Source organism: Esox lucius, chromosome 17 (genome assembly GCF_011004845.1).
Source record: "Esox lucius isolate fEsoLuc1 chromosome 17, fEsoLuc1.pri, whole genome shotgun sequence".
Classification (NCBI taxonomy): domain Eukaryota; kingdom Metazoa; phylum Chordata; class Actinopteri; order Esociformes; family Esocidae; genus Esox; species Esox lucius.
This window is the reverse complement of record NC_047585.1, coordinates 48,132,756-48,152,169: the sequence shown is the minus strand read 5'-3', so window position 1 is coordinate 48,152,169 and position 19,414 is coordinate 48,132,756. Positions and strand designations below refer to the sequence as shown.

Here is a 19,414-nt window from a genome sequence, read left to right as displayed (position 1 = left end):
TTAGGATGTGCCTGTTCATAAAGTTGTCTATTGGAGTTAGCACGTTCTCGAGCTAACTGATTTTGCTGAACAATCCATATTTGAAGACGTTTGGTATGTAGTTCTTAAATATGTACAACATCTAATCAGAGAGTTAAAAGCCAGGCCTATATAATATTATGTGTGGATCTGGCCTTAGGTTGACTGAAGCAAGTTTGGAAATTGTCCACTGCTTGGTAGCTTGCTTGCTAGTTGGCTGGATACGCTAATTAAAGGTTATTTCATTCTACCTATATGAAGTATAATGTACACTTCAGCAAGATTGTAGAAAATCTAACATTTCTATTTATTTAAACTCTTGAAAATATATTGTCATGTTCGTTGTCAACTGTGATGCAGCGGCTGAGCCCACCGAGTCCCGAGGCAAGGTGGGGGATATTAAAAAAATACATGTCTGAGATCTATTAAACCAAACTGTACCTGAGAATCCTATGATTGGTAGCTATTTCCAACGTTTTAGAAACGTTGATGAACATGCATTGATACCGTAAACATCAAAAAGCCCATTAACTGTGATAATGATCTTGAATGTATTGTGTTTTTTCTTAAAGTCGGAAACTTTAATGTCTTCCAGAGTAACGTCATAGTGAATATAAATCTACTCACTTCTCAATGAGGTACAGAGCGAAGCATCTCATACCCTGGTGCCATGGACCATCATGCCATTTCCACATCCCTTGGCCACTCAGAGGGACCATCTATGTTAGTAGGATCTACAGCACAAGACAACTACCTCCACTCCCCCAAAAGGATGACCCATCTGACAAAACTGTTGTGCCTATTCAAGATCGTGCCATGTCAACAATGCAGAATCTGACAGACCTAGGAAAAATGTGGGGGCAGAAGTCCATGAGCACGGCCTCAAACACTGTTAACTACTGGTGGGCGAGGTATGAGGAGTTTGTCGGCCTGACTGAAGTCAGAGAGGCCCAGTCCAAAGTCACAGAGGTAAGACTATGCCAGCCAGAAAAGTGTAACAGAAAGTTTTAATGTATTTATTCATTAAGTTTACCCTGATTACATGATCTTCCCTAGTTTGTCCTGGCCCACAAAATGTATTCTAGCCAGGTCAGATATTTTATATATTTTAAGAATGAAAGTTTATTTAGGCTGCAGGTCCCAAATCCATTCCATATAGAGTTTTCGATGCTCCCTTGTATGAGTTAAAGTTCAAAGGTTTATTTGTCATTTGCAATAACAAGTTATGGCAATGAAATGCTTGGTTTTCCTACTCCCGACAGTGCAGTTAAAAAGTGACAGTAATTATAATTTAAAAAAATAAAGAAGATAACACAATCAATCAATAATAACACTATACAAAAACACACATCAATAATCACTATACAACTGTAGTGCTATGTAAAAGTGACAGGTGAGCATGATATAAAGGGACAGGTGTGCATGGGACTATGGATGGAAGGGATGAGGGGTTCCTGAATTGAGAAGCCTTACAGACTGAGGAAAGAAGCTGTCCTGTAGCCTGTTAGTTTTGGACTGAATACTGCTGTACCTTCTGACTGACGGCAGCTTGGTAAACAGTCCGTGTCATGGGTGGCTGGAATCTGTAATGATCCGTTTGCTCCTCCTCCTACACCTCTCTGTGTAGAGATCCTGCAGGGATGGCAGGTCAGCTCTCTGCTGTTTTAATCACCCTCTGAAGTGGTTTGAGGTCAAGGGCGGTGCAGCTGCCATACCAAGCGGTGACACAGCCAGTTAGGATACTCTCGATAGTGCATCTGTAGAAGTTGGTGAGTATCTTGGAATCCATGCCAAATCTCCTTAATTGGCATAGGAAGAAGCAGACGTTTCCTGGCCTCCTTCACCAAGATGTTATAGTGATAAGACCAGGTCAAGTCATCGCAGATGTTGACCCCAAGGAACCGGATGTTGTGAACTTTCTCTACTGCAGAGCCATTAATGTGTATGGGGGGCGTGGTCTCCCCGCCGCTGCTTCCTGTGATCAACAATCATTTCCTTCGTTTTGCAGGTTGTTATCCTGACACCACGAAGTCAGTGATCTTACCTCGTCTCTATAGCCTGACTCGTCATTGTCAGAGATCAGGCCTATGATGGTGGTGTCGTCAGCAAACTTAACAATGGTGTTTGAGACATGAGTTGCCAGGCAGTCGTGGGTGAAGAGCGAGTACAGGAGTGGGTTGAAAATATCAGTAAAGACATCAGCCAGTTGGTCAGCACAGACTTGAGAACACGGCCCGAGATGTTATCTGGTCCAGGAACCTTGCAGGTGTTGATCCTTTTTAAGGCTTTACAGACGTCTGACCTGGTCATTTGTAAAGGGCAGCCGTCCTGGTCCATTTGAGTATCCATGCCAGGGATGATGTTCTCAAAGCAAGCATAGTAAGAGTTCAGTTCCTCTGGGAGAGAAGCCGACACTTCCCCCACACTGCCTGTATTGCCTTTATAGTCAGTGATGGTTCTCAGACCACTCCACATGTTCATGGTATTGGAGCCCTGGTAGAGAGATTCTATTTTGACTGTATTGACTTTTTGCAGTTTTTATTGCCTTTCTGAGATCAAACCGGGATTTCTTATAATTGAGGGCTCCAGTCGTGTTTCAGTGAAAACCAGAACGTTACAGTTCTTAATGTCCTACTGGAAAGCTAGCCTGCTCCTAAGTTCATCCAGCTTGCTGTCTAGTGACTGGACGTTGGCTAAGAGAATACTAGGGAGAGGAACACGGTTTCCCCGTAGCCGCAGTCGGACCAAAACTCCACCACTCTTCCCACTTCTCCGTCGGCGTCGTTGTCCAGGTACTGGCTCCGGTAAGAACAACAAAGGGAATCCTGGGTTGTTCGCTGAACTTGATGTTCTGGACGAAAACGACGATTCCAGTGCAGTTCTGATGTCCAGTAGTGATTGTCTGTTATAGGTTAATAACACGGTTGCAAATGTATCAAAATTACACAGTAACAACAATAAATCTGCAGTTGGTTGGGAGCACGAAAAACGTCAGCAATTCTTAACAGCCCAATGATTGACCAATGAAGGTTGCAAAAAGGTCCTTTTGTTTTCACCAGGCACAGCCAAAGAATACTGGCCACCCCTCAGAGTCCAGCTCCCTTCTAGGTTTCTTCCCAGGTTCTGACTGTTAGGGAACTTTTCCTAGCAATTGTCCATCAATTTCTTGTTGTTGCTAGCTCTTTGGGTTTTTTGGCTGGGTATCTTAAGCTCTTTGTGACAACTACTGATGTAAAAAAGCCTCCACAATATACATTTGATTGTCCTGTTAGTTAGGAACTCACCTGATTGGGTCTTTATTGGAAACTAAAAAACAAGCTAAACCAGCACACACTCTGCCCTCTACAAAATTAGTTTGACACCCCTCTAGGATAGCATTACCTAAACTGTAGTTTGACACCCCTGGTTTAGGCAGAGAAAGCTTTCATGGTGGCCAGAGGGATGGTGCGAGAGGCCCATGGCAGCCTGGAGGCCCTACAGGTCCGTCTGAAGGAAGTGAGAGACCGACTGGATCGGGTCTCACGAGAGGAAGCCCACTATCTGGAGCTGGCCACGCTGGAACACAAGCTACTTCAGGTAAATGTCCAACAGCAGCTGTTTAAAGCATTCTTCCTTCCTTTCCTATCTTACTTTCATCAAGTAATAAATTATCTGACATCAGTGGATGAAAACTGTTGCTTTTACCTATCCATTTGTATTAGATCAGCTGAAATAGTTTTCCCAGGTTTGTGGTATTTTCTCTATCTGAAGGGACTTTGTACGCTTTCACTTTCTTATAGGAGGAAAGGCGCCTTCGGACAGCATATGAAAACGCAGAGGAAGCAGAGCGAGAGAAGTTTGCCTTATTCTCTGCCGGTGTGCGTGAGAGCCACGAGAAAGAGAGGACTCGAGCTGAGCGCACAAAGAACTGGTCCGTGATTGGTTCTGTGCTTGGGGCTCTAATAGGAGTCATGGGATCAACCTACATTAACAGGGTACGCTTGCAAGAGCTGAAGACCTTACTATTAGAGGCCCAGAAAGGACCAGTCAGCCTACAGGAGGCTATCAAAGTCCAGGCTGGTATGAATAAGACTCAACAAGATGAGCTGAGAGGACTTATTGACACCCTGCGGAAGACGCTTCAGGGTACAGCAGGTCAAGCAGAGAAACCGGAAGGGCCAGGGTTAGCCAGGAGGAGGCCAGAGGTGGACCCCAGCATGGTTGGTCTCACTTCCCAACCTTCTCTCAGTGCCTCCGACTCAGTTCTGAAGGAGATTTTGCTTTATAGCCAGAAAGCACAGGTTCTTATAGAACGCTTCCTGCCACAGTTAGGGCAGCTTGAACAGAGTGTTGGGAAGGTGGAATTAGAACTTATATCTGTTAAGAATATGATTGAGACTTACAATAATGAAGAGAAGCTGCCTGCAATTATTAGTCAGCAAGATTCACAGCTGTTGGTTTGCAATACTGAGAGTGTCATGAAAGGACTAGACCAGACGGAGAAAAGACTTGAGGCCTCAATAAGCCAAACTACCATGTACAACACTGTCCTGGCTTATGGTGCACTTGCTGTCACTGTGCCTGCTCTGTACATCCTCTTTAGAGGAATATGACCAACATAAGAATTAGTCTTATGAGTTCTAGCTTGATTTACCATGTAATAGTTAGATGTTCATGGGTAAAAAGAAGCTTGACGTCAATAACTGTATATTGTGTGTGAAAAAAGTGAGGTGTCATGTATATTAAAGATCTGTGTCAAACAAATGTACAATATTTGAATTAAAATATATTTTATGTAGATCATAAATTATTCAGAAGTGTCTAATTCTAATAAAAAGGTAATTTCACAGACAAAATGATTGTCCAAATGTGTGAACACCCCAAAAAAAGCTGTATTCTTAGTGGAGGTGTGCCGAACGCCACGAGACTAAACGTGTCAAGGCTTTACGAAACGCTCGAAACGTTTACTCTAACGTCACATTTACTGGTAAGAAATACATTTGATATTTAGGGTTCATGACGTATTTTCCAATACTGTGGTAAAAAACCTGGAGGACATGAAGGGCCACTCAGTCAGGGAGTGGGTTGTCATGGCTGCTCCACGACTGGAGATCTACCACCGCTTCAAAAGTTTCTTGCGCACCCATGTGGATGAGAACGGGCACAACGTCTTCAAGGAGAAGATCAGCGACATGTGTAAAGGTGCCTGGAGGTCACTCAGCTTAGTAGAAAAAACAGACGCTGTTCTAAGTGGTCATTTTTTTAAAAGGGAGAAGTTGTGCTTTTTAAACCACAAAAAAGTCTCTAAATGTCAATGAACGTTTTTGAAGAAACGTCTAGTTTTTGAAGTGTCTAATTCTAATAAAAATGCATAATAGCTAATTTCACAGACAAAATGATTGTCCAAATATGTGAACACCCCCCCCAAAAAAGTTGTATTCTTAGTGGAGGTGTGCCGAACGCCACGAGACTAAACGTGTCAAGGCTTTACGAAACGCTCGAAACGTTTACTCTAACGTCACATTTGCTGGTAAGAAATAAATGTGATATTTAGGGTTCATTACGTATTTTCCAATACTGTGGTAAAATATTTCGTTGCGCAATGGTTTGGTGTGTGTGCGCGCATCGAGAAAGGTAATTCGAATGGGCGGTTCGTATACCACATTGCTCTTGCCTTTCCAGTTTCCTTTTTTTTAACCATTAATCCGTTGTTTTTGTGTGACAAAGGCGCGCGGATGAATAGTGTGTCAGTTCTTCCGCTTGGGGAGCCAAACCCTGAACACCAAATCAGGTGCACCTACAGATATATCCACTCCCCTTTATATTAGATTGGCCAATCATAAATTACTAGTTGACGTCCTACCAACCACAAAGCTACGTTTCTGTTCCAACATTACATATTCATATTATTTCGCGCGCTTTCTATACCACGTGACGATTTCGCGGGAAAAGTCGGCGTTGTGGGGGAAAGAATAGCATTTGCAGAGAAGCAGCGGAGATAAATTTACCACCATGGCGGTAAGTTATCATGCTGAATATCAACTATATATTCATATTATATTTCTAAGTAAACATTTGTGTCTATTTTTACCTTAATATATTCACGTTTTGTGATATAAAGTGTTGTTGGTCAGAGATGGAAATTGTTACGAAGAAAGATAGTACAACTAACTACTCTGGTCCCGGATTTTTAACTTGTATATTTGCATTCTGCATTTCTCTACCTACTACATCTACGTTAAATTAGTTTGTATGTTAGGCATTTTAAAACAATTTTCTGTTTGTCCGCCCTCAGTCAGCCAACATAGATATGTAATAATCCATTGTTGTCACCATGTAACTGACGTAGATAGTTATCCTACATAGTTCAGAACTACAACCGAAGTATTTCAATGAGCGGTTGAAAAAGGATAATTGTAAATATGCCTCGGAAAGTCTCCTTTCATTGTCTTGTTATAGTGTAGGTAACTATGTAGCTTGGTAATATTTAAGACATTTATCACGGTCTGTCTGTTGTCAGGATTCATCAGAGTCATTTCACGTGGCGACCAGCCCCAGCCGTGGCTCCAGGCGGGGTGACCTGACATCCAGCCCCGGGAGAGACCTACCACCGTTCGAGGACGAGTCGGAGGGGCTCCTCGGTGACGGCACTCTGCACGGAGAGGAGGATGAGGGCGACGGGGAGGAACTGATTGGAGATGCAATGGAGAGGTGTGTAGGGGAGCTGTACCATAAGGGGGGGTGGGGTCATTTCCAGGTTGGAGTGTTTTGAGTCTGTTTCTCATTTCTTCCAGGTCAAAGTTATTGCATGTTTACTAAGCTGTAATACCACAACCTGTGTTGGTTGATAATAAATAATCTGCTAACACTTTCTTCTTCCCATTTGTCCCAATACAGGGACTATCGCGCCATCCCAGAGTTGGACCGGTATGAAGAGGAGGGTCTGGATCTGGATGAAGAGCTTTCTGAGCTGTCCCCTGGAGCCAGGGCTGCTGCGGAGGAAGCGATGAGGAGGAGGGACAGGGAGCAGGGAGGGAGGTTCGGGATTGAACTGCTGTATGGTGAGAATTCCCCCCTGCATGCTTTCTAATGATGACTGCCTGAGGGAAGTAAAGTTAATCAATAAGGCTGATACAATGTGGTGTCTGCAGTCTGCCCTTAAGTGTGTGTGTGTGTGTGTGTGTGTGTGTGTGTGTGTGTGTGTGTGTGTGTGTGTGTGTACACAATAAGGCACGAGTGCGGTGGTATGTGGCTGGTGTGGTACCACCATCATACGCCGGGATCTGTTTGTCGCAGCCATGATATGCTGGGTCCACCAATTACTAATATCAAGTTCAATATTCCTCTTCACCTAACAGACAGTGAGGATGAGGATGATGAGCGTCCGGCTCGGAGACGTCGCCGCGTTGAGCATGCTGCGGAGGGCACCGGGGCCGAAGGGGAGGATGAGGAGATGATCGAAAGCATTGAGAACCTGGAGGACATGAAGGGCCACTCAGTCAGGGAATGGGTTGTCATGGCTGCTCCACGACTGGAGATCTACCACCGCTTCAAAAACTTCCTGCGCACCCACGTGGATGAGAACGGGCACAACGTCTTCAAGGAGAAGATCAGCGACATGTGTAAAGGTGCCTGGAGGTCACTCAGCTTAGTGGAAAAAACAAAGCTGTTCTAAGTGGTCTTTTTTTTTTTTTTTAACTGAGAAGTTGTGCTTTTTAAACCACAACAAAGTCTCTAAATGTCAAGAAACGTGTTGTTCTGTAAAAACTGTTACAAAGTAACAAATGTTCAGTCAAACTTTCAGTGGTTTTTAAAATGTTCGGTCTGTGACCTTTTCCAGAAGTCTCTGCAGGTTGGACTGTGCAGAATTACTGAACTTAAGATTACGAATCTCCTTGCAAATCTCTTACTACTCATTTGTTATTGAGATTTGCAATTTTGGGCTTTACGTAAACCAATCTCATCAAACATGTGGTAGAAGTTTAGTCTTGAGGAAAGACATTACTAATCTGTTTGATCTCGTTTCATCCAGAGAACAAGGAGAGTCTGGTGGTGAACTACGAGGATCTGGCTGCCAGAGAGCATGTGTTGGCCTACTTCCTTCCAGAAGCCCCTACTGAGATGCTCAAGATATTTGACGAGGCAGCCAAGGAGGTGGTCCTGGCAATGTACCCAAAATATGACCGCATCGCCCATGAGATTCACGTCAGAATCAGCAACTTGCCGCTGGTTGAGGAGTTGAGATCCCTTCGGTAAACACAGGAAATTCATTTTTAGTTGGCCAACCAGTGTGTGTCTTAATCAGGTTCTGTTATTAAGAACGACTGAGGCCACGTGTGTCTTAATCAGGTTCTGTTATTAAGAACGACTGAGGCCACGTGTGTCTTACACAGGCTCAATGAGACGACAACATCAGTGTTTATCAGTACCTTGATTTCTCAATAAGACACTTTCAGGCGTGGACTATATTGAACGTTAAAATGAGTTTCCTGTTGTGTAATATTTAGAGCATAGTGATTTTAATGTTGGGCTTAGATGTATATTATGCAGCGCCCAGGTTATAGTGACAGAGCAGCAGTCAGCCGCTGAATGAACTTCCTTTACCCACATGCCGCCTCTGTAAGGGTTCTCACTGATTACCTCATGGAAGATGAAAATGTATATATTTTCCCTAAAACATGGTCTTTATTCTCTCCTCTAGGCAACTCCATCTGAACCAGTTGATCCGTACCAGTGGGGTGGTGACTAGTTGTACTGGAGTTCTGCCCCAGCTGGGTATGGTCAAGTACAACTGTAACAAGTGTAACTTCATCTTGGGGCCCTTTTTTCAGTCCCAGAACCAGGAAGTCAAACCAGGTTCCTGCCCTGAGTGCCAGTCATTTGGACCCTTTGACATCAACATGGAAGAGGTGAGTTAAAAAAAAAATATTTGGGATAATATCAAATCTGATATTAGAACTAGATGGGCGGGGGAATAAAGTATAAACAATCAACCTGTGGAAAGGACAAGATGAGAACCAGGAAGTTTAGCACAACCATTAGTGTAAAGGATGTATGTGAGTGGACCAGTCTGGTTAGGCACTAATAATGCTAACAAGACCTGAACATTTAGCTTGCTTGGCTTTAGTGAAAACATCCACAAACTTCACTGCAGCTACATAGACTGTTCAGTAAAGTGTAAATGTATCATTCCTTCCCTCAGACTGTGTACCAGAACTACCAGCGAATCACCATCCAGGAGAGCCCTGGGAAGGTGGCCGCTGGTCGCCTCCCACGCTCCAAAGATGCCATCCTATTGGCTGACCTGGTGGACCAGTGTAAACCCGGAGATGAAATAGTTAGTCACTGTTTATGAATTGCAATCAAAGGAAAATGATCCATCTACATGCAATATGATCATCATTATATTGTCTAGATAGTAATTTAAATGGAAATATAACATGATTGATGCAATAATCCCAAACACATTCTGACTTTCTAACAAATATTTTCATTTTCATTCAGGAGCTGACGGGTATCTACCACAATAACTATGATGGCTCTCTGAACATGGCCAATGGCTTTCCTGTATTTGCTACGGTCATTATGGCCAATCACATTACTACTAGAGATGACCGAGTGGCTGTTGGAGAACTCACCGATGAAGATATCAAGGCCATTGTAGCTCTTTCCAAGGATGAACGCATTGGAGAGAGGGTGAGTGATTTCTACCCCATTAGTAAACATTTTTAGGAAGTGTGGACCGTTACTCCATACGTTTCCTATGCGGTTTATTGTCATTAAGAATCCCAGAGGGAGACTTGTAGAAGGGTTGCCACGGGTATTGAACCCTGGCCTCTTGGGGGTAGCTGGCTGTGTACATGGATCCTGGAGGACAGGTTTGGTCAGAGGGGCAAGCCGGTTTCAACCCCATGATTTTTTTTTAGCAGAACCATACTAACGGCTGTTTTGGTGTATGTGCAGATCTTCGCCAGTATCGGCCCGTCAATCTATGGCCATGAGGACATCAAGAGAGGCCTGGCCTTGGCGCTGTTTGGTGGAGAACCGAAGAACCCAGGTGGGTGGACCAGAGACCTATAGAGACTGGAGTCAATCCGGTCTCAGGGATGAGGCGCACAACCTGAATGACATTTTTATTTGAAGGTCCTCAGAGATTCTCTCAGATATTTAGCCGGTGTCCGATTAACCTGTGAATACTTGTTTCAATTAGGAGTAACCCTCTAATTGTAAATATTATTTTTTCAGTTACTTACTGCTCCAGAAACATGTACACTCACCTAAAGGATTATTAGGAACACCTGTTCAATTTCTCATTAATGCAATTATCTAATCAACCAATCACATGGCAGTTGCTTCAATGCATTTAGGGGTGTGGTCCTGGTCAAGACAATCTCCTGAACTCCAAACTGAATGTCAGAATAGGAAAGAAAGATGATTTAAGCAATTTTGAGCATGGCATGGTTGTTGGTGCCAGACGGGCCGGTCTGAGTATTTCACAATCTGCTCAGTTACTGGGATTTTCACACACAACCATTTCTAGGGTTTACAAAGAATGGTGTGAAAAGGGAAAAACATCCAGTATGCGGCAGTCCTGTGGGCGAAAATGCCTTGTTGATGCTAGAGGTCAGAGGAGAATGGGCCGACTGATTCAAGCTGATAGAAGAGCAACTTTGACTGAAATAACCACTTGTTAGAACCGAGGTATGCAGCAAAGCATTTGTGAAGCCACAACACGCGAACCTTGAGGCGAATGGGCTACAACAGCAGAAGACCCCACCGGGTACCACTCATCTCCACTACAAATAGGAAAAAGAGGCTACAATTTGCACGAGCTCACCAAAATTGGACAGTTGAAGACTGGAAGAATGTTGCCTGGTCTGATGAGTCTGGATTTCTGTTGAGACATTCAGATGGTAGAGTCAGAATTTGGCGTAAACAGAATGAGAACATGGATCCATCATGCCTTGTTACCACTGTGCAGGCTGGTGGTGGTGGTGTAATGGTGTGGGGGATGTTTTATTGGCACACTTTAGGCCCCTTAGTGCCAATTGGGCATTGTTTAAATGCCACGGCCTACCTGAGCATTGTTTCTGACCATGTCCATCCCTTTATGACCACCATGTACCCATCCTCTGATGGCTACTTCCAGCGGGATAATGCACCATGTCACAAAGTTCGAATAATTTTAAATTGGTTTCTTGAACATAACAATGAGTTCACTGTACTGAAATGGCCCCCACAGTCACCAGATCTCAACCCAATAGAGCATCTTTGGGATGTGGTGGAACGGGAGCTTCGTGCCCTGGATGGGCATCATACAAATCTCCATCAACTGCAAGATGCTATCCTATCAATATGGGCCAACATTTCTAAAGAATGCTTTCAGCACCTTGTTGAATCAATGCCACGTAGAATTAAGGCAGTTCTGAAGGCGAAAGGGGGTCAAACACAGTATTAGTATGGTGTTCATAATAATCCTTTAGGTGAGTGTATACTTAATGTGACTCAGTGTGAATGATCTTCCAATATTGTGTTAATAAAATATGCCTAGTACTATTTTAAAACCTTATAATATACACCAGCCAGTCTTACGGGGGCCTTTTGGTCTTGGCATGGTGTTACCTCACACCCAGAAGGTTAAGACCATACTAGTCTTTATGGAAGTCTGGATATGTCTGTAATGGAGTTTCAAATCATTTGCACCTAGTTCTAATCTCAGACACTTAATATGATTGTAAAGTTACAAATGTACTAAAATGCTTTTTTTCTTTTAATAGTAATTGGATAAATGGTTTTGCTCCATGTGACCTCAGTGCTCTGGGGCTGGGTGTCAGATGGCCTTGTACAGGTCACAGTTGCAACAAGCCCTATTTGGCTTTTGACCTGACCCTTTACCTCCCTCCAGGCGGGAAGCACAAAGTGCGTGGTGACCTCAACGTGCTGCTGTGTGGTGACCCTGGGACGGCCAAGTCCCAGTTCCTGAAGTATGTGGAGAAGGTGGCCAGTCGAGCAGTGTTCACCACAGGCCAAGGGGCCTCAGCTGTGGGACTGACAGCCTATGTACAGAGACACCCCGTCACCAGGGAGTGGACCCTGGAAGCAGGAGCCCTGGTGCTAGCAGACAGGGGAGTCTGTCTCATCGATGAGTTTGACAAGGTCAGGGTGCTTCGTCTCTCTAACCATTTGCTTAAAATGCTGTTTTTGGCAGCATGTGAACTTCGCATTTCTCATGCGTATGGCTGGGAGTATTTCCCAAAAAGTAGTTTTTTAGTTAATGAGAGTGAGACACTGAGTTTACTAACTGGGTCACACCGATTGAGTCATTCTGGTCCGGTTTACTAACTGGGTCACCCTCACGATGGAGTCATTCTGGTCATGGGCTCCAAAGTGGTAACACTGAATTAGATCCAGGAGATTTCTGTGACCTGACCAGCTCACAACTGTCCATGCTTGAAATTGTAGGAAATGAGAGATTGTGCTTCCCTGCAGATGAATGATGGGGTCTGTAATTGCATTTTTGGTAATGTGCTGTCCTCCAGATGAATGATGCAGATAGGACCAGTATCCATGAGGCAATGGAACAGCAGAGCATCTCCATTTCCAAGGCAGGCATCGTCACTTCTCTGCAGGCTCGTTGTACCGTCATCGCTGCGGCCAACCCCATCGGTGGGCGTTACGACCCTTCTCTCACATTCTCTGAGAACGTGGATCTGACGGAACCCATTATATCTCGTTTTGACATCCTGTGTGTCGTGAGAGATACTGTGGACCCAGTGCAGGTAAGGCTGCTTGTCGACATCTCCTTGAAACTGCCTTTTGTTCGGGTTTGGGGTCAACGGGGGTGGCGTTTAGGGTAGTGTCAGCACAACTCACCCCCCCCCCCCCGTTTCCTCAATCCAGGATGAGATGCTGGCGCGATTCGTTGTGGGAAGCCACATAAAACACCACCCAAGCAACAAGGAGGGTGGCATGGCCAGTCTGGAGGAGGTGGTTCTGCCCAACACCTCCGACGTGCCCCCCATCCCCCAAGACCTGCTCAGGAAATACATAATCTATTCCAAGGAGAGGGTCCGGCCCAAACTCAACCAGATGGATCAAGATAAGGTTGCTCGGATCTACAGCGACCTGCGTAAGGAGTCCATGGTGAGTATGAGAAAGGGCCATGGCCCCGGGGGGGGGGGGGGGCTGGAATCCACATTAATCAATGTTTGTTTACTTCTGACTGCAGAACCTGATTTAATACATTTTAATGAGCTATATATTTGTTTACTTTTTAAACCCACCGCAAGAACAAATGCTTTAATACCTAGGCCCTGTTTCCTAGGCAACGGGCAGTATCCCCATCACTGTGCGTCACATTGAGTCCATGATCCGCATGGCGGAGGCCCACGCTAGAATGCACCTCCGGGACTACGTTGTGGAGGATGACGTCAACATGGCCATCAGAGTCATGCTGGAGAGTTTCATCGACACACAGAAGTTCAGCGTAATGAGGAGCATGAGAAAGGTGATCACAAAGCCCTCTGACATCGCTGAGCATAAACACTGAATCCTTTTTCCACTGAATTAGATGATGGATATTAACGTTTCAACTTGCGCATCATTCCACCTGTCATGTCAGATCACTGAAAACCTTTTATAATATAGGATACAGTTTGAACAGATATTACACTTGAGGATCTGCATGAGTCAGCATGAAGCCCTTGTCAGGTGGCTCCCTCTAGTGGTCTGACTGTTACAGCTAACTGGGCCCAGTGGTCTGACTACCTGACTGTTGCTCACATTGAGATGCCTGATACCATCCCAACTGACATCACTGGTTTCCTTTCTCTAGACCAAGGCTGTTCAACTCTGGTCCTGGACAGCTAGTACACTTTATTTTTCTGGTTCTACATACTGGTAAATTGCACTCACCTGGTGTTCCAGGTCTGAGTAAGTCAGTTATTAGGGTTGGAGGATTAAAGCTAGAAGCATTTTGGCCTCAAGCCCGAGTTGAGCCGCCCTGCTATAGATGTTTGTTACACAGCAGATGTAGTTTTGTTTATACTGAAACCTGTCCTCTGCTCTTTAAGACGTTTTCACGCTACCTGGCATTCAGACGTGACAACAATGAACTGCTGCTGTTCATCTTGAAGCAGCTTGTGGCGGAGCAGGTTGCCTATCAAAGGAACCGGTTTGGAGTACAACAGGACACCATCGAGATCCCTGAGAAAGACCTGGTTGACAAGGTAATATCCTGGTTACGGTGGGGGTTACCGTGGTGACATTCTTGTAGTTGTCAACAGCTTCTGATTAGTTGATATGTTTTGAATACATTTGTTTTTGTTTTATGCTTGTCCCCTGTGGTTGTCAAACCCACAACCTTGATGTTGTAAGCACCAGGCTCTACCGCTTGAGTTTCTTACCCTTTTCCACCAGGGCTTCCTGTTCTACATTCTGCAGATTCTCTATAAAATGTACTCGCTGATTTCACTTTGACATGGGTTTGCAAAATCCCTCAGTCTTTTCCTAGTTGCTCAGATGCAGTTCATTCAATTTCTGTTTAACTGAGAAAACAGTTGGGTATTTCCTTGACATTTCTGAGGGTGTGGTTTTCTTAAGGCCTAGTACTTCAATACGTTTAAAATAATACATGTATTTACTCATTTTATTTACTCCTCAAATCAAGTCCTGGAGTCCCCCCGAAGATCAGGTGACTTATTTAGGAGACGTGCCCCCTTACTTTGGGAATCCATCGTCTGCCAGCTGAGCTACACAGGATTTTAACCTGATGTGTGGGTGTCTCCATTTTTATTATCAATTCTGACTCAGTCAATTGTCTCCATTTCTCAACCCCTGTAGGCCAGACAGATCAGCATCCACAACCTGTCTGCGTTCTACGACAGTGACGCGTTCCGAGCCAACAAGTTCTCTCATGACATGAAGAAGAAGTTAATCCTGCAGCAGTTTTAAATCTTTCATCTGCTGTTGCCTGGGAAACAGACTTGCCTCTGTCTGCCTCCAAAATGCACTCTTCTCTGTCTGGGGTATTGCTCCCGACAAGGGCCCTGGAGGTCTGGTGGAGACCGATGCTGTCTGAATGTGTAAATAGTTGTAAATGTTTGTCAAGCTGTTGTAGGATGGAAGGGTACTCATAAGGATTATATACCTTCATTTTTGTTTGTTTTGGAGTGCAGGTGTGGTGTCAATGTATTTTGATGGAATTTTTAGGAAAGCAATGTTACAGTGGATGTGGGAACGTCTAGACTGTTTCAGTTGAATCACCTTGAGATTGTAATATGGCACAACTGTTCGGTAACGCTCATTCTTTACGATGAGTAGCTGCTGACCATGACAGTTGTGTATCTCTGAAATATGTTTGGAATGGTGGTGATAATAAATTGCGTTTGTAGAAGCTTGTGAATTTACTTATTGTGTATTTAAACATGTGCAGAGAATGTGATAGTAGGACGACTCATGATATATTGTCCACGGTGATCAACTGGGGTGTGTTCTGTCCAACAAAACGTTACGTAACTTTTCGTTTGGATGTATTCGGATATGTCCCACATAATTGCGTTCTGATCGAGATGGGAGCGGGATGGTGTGTATATGCGTATCCGCCAATTGTAATGGACTAAACGTTTTGTTTGGCGTAATGAAACACCCCTGTTGTCACTGCGATACCATCGGTGTCTAATCTGTCAATCAGAATTTAGCATCTCTGCGCGATATGGAAAACGCTGTTATAGAATGTTAAAGACATTTTCTGGTTCAGACTGAGTTCGCTGTTGGTGTCATTTATCCGCATTTGTTTTAAGACCGTTGCGCTCTGATGCGCCTTTACTTCGCTATTAAAGTCTGACCGGGTGCGTATGCCTCGGAAAAGCGGTGGAGTAGGCTGCATTTGTCAGCGACGCACCACGCTCAGAGAGATGCAGATAATCGTGAACCGGTGCCCAAGTTCAGACACTTAACGCGTCTAGCGGACCTCAACTAGCCAAGTCAATATGCAATGACTTGCCTTCTCTGCCCGCAGCTGCTGCTGAATAAACAAGGAAAGCAAATCTTGATATAAGCATTTCTGAATTATTTTCTTTTTGCTGCAGTTATGGCAGGCCTTTCTCCCGTGCTTTTATTCGGTAAGTGTTTTATTGTGGCAAGTCTGCCCCGCTATTTCCGTGTCGCATGATGCTGTACTGGACTATCATCGTACTTCTCAATTAAATAGTGTTATTTGTTGAAACAGACTTAACGAATATAATTTAGTTTTTTTTAAATTGTGTGTTTTAACATGTCTGGATTATCAACGGCAATGTGAATGCTAGCACTTTCTGCAGTTATAAGGCTGCATTAAAGCTACTATTTACTAATGAAATATCCACGTACCTATAAAACTGTCAACATTGCCAAACAAGCGGCCTGCAAAATTCATAGGCTCTTTTATTGGCCTTGGACTGTTTTGTTAAATGTTAGCCACACATAAAAGAGAAGCAGTACAGGGAATTCCATAGAACCTTAGTCTGTTTGAACTTGAAACCGGATAACAGTTTTGTAATTTAATTTTAATTGATTGATTGCAATTCATTTCATAAAGCATTGAGATGTTTAATGGTGGGCGACATTTTAAATAATTACTTTGTTGAGTAGCACTTTGCCCATACGGAAATACGTCGGTCTGCCGACGAGACGCAACACCAAAACCATTGTGACTCATGAGAAGCTGTTTTGCTTCATGGCCTGCAGAGGGCTGTTTACATGTTGTAGGATTCCACATTTGAAATTTGAAGGAAGCACTGACTAGACATAATGCATGGTCAAACATGTTCTAGGATTAGCCAGCTACTCAAGCTAAGTGCACAAAAATGACCTTTAACAGTATTCTCAGATAAATGGCTTACCCTTCAACATATAGAACAAATTGTGTTGTTCAACTGACATCTACTGCTTGACTAATTGTAAAAACGTAGCCTAATGTCAAACCAATGACACAGCTTGGCCTTATCTCAGTTAGCCCAGAGCTACAGGCATCCATGTGGTCAGATATACCATTAATGTTTATGCAGTCTGTCCATGAGAGATTAGCTGTGTAGCTAGACTATCACTTCACCAGATTCTCTTCAAACATTTCCCAATGTCATTCTTTTGTTGAGATTGCATTATTGTCTCCCATATTCACATAATTGTCAACAAGTATATAACTGATATTACCCGGTTGTTCTGTTTGTCCTGTGCTGACATCTACAGTAGACTTACATTTGGATTCTAGGCCCACAAAGAACAAGGAGAGCACTTGTGTACTGAAATGTACAGGCCTCACTTACTCAGCACAATGCCTCTGCTCTGGCTGGTGGCACGTGGTACAAGGAAGGATCACATCTCCAAAAGACGGGTTGTATCTGTTTCGTCAGGGATGGAAGGTGTAGAGTTGCCATTGCACTTAATTCAGTTAAGGAGATATTAATGAAGATACATGTTTTTGTTATGTACCTTAAACCCTCAATCCGTTTGATTTTAATAGAGATGTAAAGCAATGTTTATGTAAATAAATGCATTGTTTCTGCATCATATGTTTCTCTCTAGCCCCTAGGCCATACTGCAGAACCAGACTCTCTAACCCCTAGGCCATACTGCAGAACCAGACTCTCTAACCCCTAGGCCATACTGCAGAACCAGCCTCTCTAACCCCTAGGCCATACTGCAGAACCAGCCTCTCTAACCCCTAGGCCATACTACAGAACCAGACTCTCCAACCTATAGGCCATACTGCAGTACTTGTCTCTCTAACTCCTAGGCCATACTGCGGAAACAGTCTCTCTAACCCCTAGGCCATACTGCAAAACCAGTCTCTCTAACCCCTAGGCCATACTGCAAAACCAGTCTATCTAACCCCTAGGCTATACTGCAGTACTAGTCTCTTTAACCCTTAGGCCATATTGCAGAACCAGTGTCTCTCATTGCTTTAATAGAGATGTAATGCAATGTTTATGTAAATAAATGCATTGTTTCTGCATCCTATGTTTCTCTCTAACCCCTAGGCCATACTGCAGTACCAGTCTTTCTAACCCCTAGGCCATACTGCAGTACTAGTCTCTCTAACCCCTAGGCCATACTGCAGTACTAGTCTATCTAACCCCTAGGCCATTCTGCAGTACTAGTCTCTCTAACCCCTAGGCCATACTTCAGTACTAGTCTCTCTAACCCCTAGGCCCTACTGCAAAACCAGTCTATCTAATCCCTAGGCCATACTGCAGAACCAGTGTCTCTCATGCTTTAATCGAGATGTAAAGCAATGTTTTTGTAAATAAATGCATTGTTTCTGCATCCTATGTTTCTCTCTAACCCCTAGGCCATACTGCAGAACCATTGTCTCTAACCCCTAGGCCATACTGCAGAACCAGCCTCTCTAACCCCTAGGCAATACTGCAGTACTAGTCTCTCTAACCCCTAGGCTATACTGCAGTACTAGTCTCTCTAACCCCTAGGCTATACTGCAGTACTAGTCTCTCTAACCCCTAGGCCATACTGCAGAATCGGTGTCTCTAACCCCTAGGCCATACTGCAGAACCGGTGTCTCTAACCCCTAGGCCATACTGCAGAATCAGTGTCTCTAACCCCTAGGCCATACTGCAGAACCGGTGTCTCTAACCCCTAGGCCATTCTGCCATACAAGTCTCTCTAACACCAGGCACCTGGAACCTGGAATCTGTCAAAACAGAACAGTCATAAATCATGCTATTACTGACCCACATAACTGACAGATACTCATAGAGATAACTTTAAAGATGCATTAGCAGAAGCACTTTCAGTGTGTTATAGAACCCAGCCCTGGGTTCAGATATAATTATATGAACAGATATCATCAGTAAATGTCCAATAACTGATTCATTTCTGAAGACAGTAATAGAGAAACATTTTAAGATTAATTTGCAAATTTTTGACCCAATGATTGTGAGTTTGCCGTGGAGATGTGAAAATTTTGTAAAAGCTCACTGCAGCTATGTTGAAGTATTGTTGATGGGCCAACGCCACCCAATAGTTACCTTTCAATTCCCCAAAGCTTCTGCTAAATTAATATATGGCCCAGTGAAAACACAGGAAATCTGCATCCAACAGTAATAGATCACAAGCAAGTGCAAATTAGATTAGCAGAAAAATCTAAATATTTAGCATAATTGTCAGGGATCACCCAAAATACTGTTCCATCACTTTGATTCTATCCGCAATTATGTATGGATGTTGCCATTCAGAAGTGCATTTCACAAGTATAAAAAATTAGGTATGATATCAGTTTCATATATGGGTCACTGAAATTAAAGTAAGGTTAGGGTTAGGGAAAGTAAGGTTCTGTAAGTGGTTCTGTAAGTGTTGAAACCTAATACACATCATCATGTAATTTCTCTCCTGGGTGTTCATCAAAGTTTGCTCTTTAAGCATA

The 19,414-nt window shown here is 43.8% G+C and overlaps 3 protein-coding genes across 7 annotated transcripts in view; all 3 read left to right on the top strand.

Moving 5' to 3' along the window:
* Window positions 1-4,844, top strand: ccdc51 (coiled-coil domain containing 51). 5 transcript variants are annotated; one of them, XM_034287340.1, is made up of 5 exons: window positions 8-93; window positions 379-407; window positions 663-987; window positions 3,430-3,594; window positions 3,798-4,844. In XM_034287340.1, the coding sequence occupies exons 3-5, from the start codon at window positions 835-837 to the stop codon at window positions 4,608-4,610; spliced, it is 1,131 nt and encodes a 376-aa protein (XP_034143231.1). In that variant the 5' UTR covers window positions 8-93; window positions 379-407; window positions 663-834; the 3' UTR covers window positions 4,611-4,844. The 5 variants fall into 5 exon arrangements, with proteins under 5 accessions (XP_034143230.1, XP_034143231.1, XP_034143229.1 ...); XM_034287338.1 differs by having other exon boundaries at window positions 614-987; XM_034287339.1 differs by lacking the exon at window positions 379-407 and having other exon boundaries at window positions 1-93.
* A 1,066-nt stretch (window positions 4,845-5,910) lies between these two features.
* mcm2 (minichromosome maintenance complex component 2) lies at window positions 5,911-15,391 on the top strand. Its single transcript, XM_010864722.3, has 15 exons — window positions 5,911-6,015; window positions 6,518-6,708; window positions 6,895-7,058; window positions 7,356-7,625; window positions 8,030-8,249; window positions 8,699-8,906; window positions 9,200-9,334; window positions 9,502-9,693; window positions 9,961-10,054; window positions 11,903-12,153; window positions 12,537-12,776; window positions 12,898-13,140; window positions 13,322-13,504; window positions 14,070-14,225; window positions 14,839-15,391. Exons 1-15 carry the CDS (start codon window positions 6,010-6,012, stop codon window positions 14,947-14,949), a joined length of 2,664 nt encoding a protein of 887 aa, XP_010863024.2. The 5' UTR covers window positions 5,911-6,009; the 3' UTR covers window positions 14,950-15,391.
* Window positions 15,392-15,492: 101 nt separating this feature from the next.
* The window catches only part of podxl2 (podocalyxin-like 2), a 29,725-nt gene continuing 25,803 nt past the window's right edge, over window positions 15,493-19,414 (top strand). Inside the window, exon 1 of the mRNA XM_010864721.3 lies at window positions 15,493-16,118. Coding sequence (XP_010863023.2) covers window positions 16,088-16,118 — 31 coding nt within the window. The 5' untranslated portion in view covers window positions 15,493-16,087. The remainder of the gene's footprint in view (window positions 16,119-19,414) is intronic.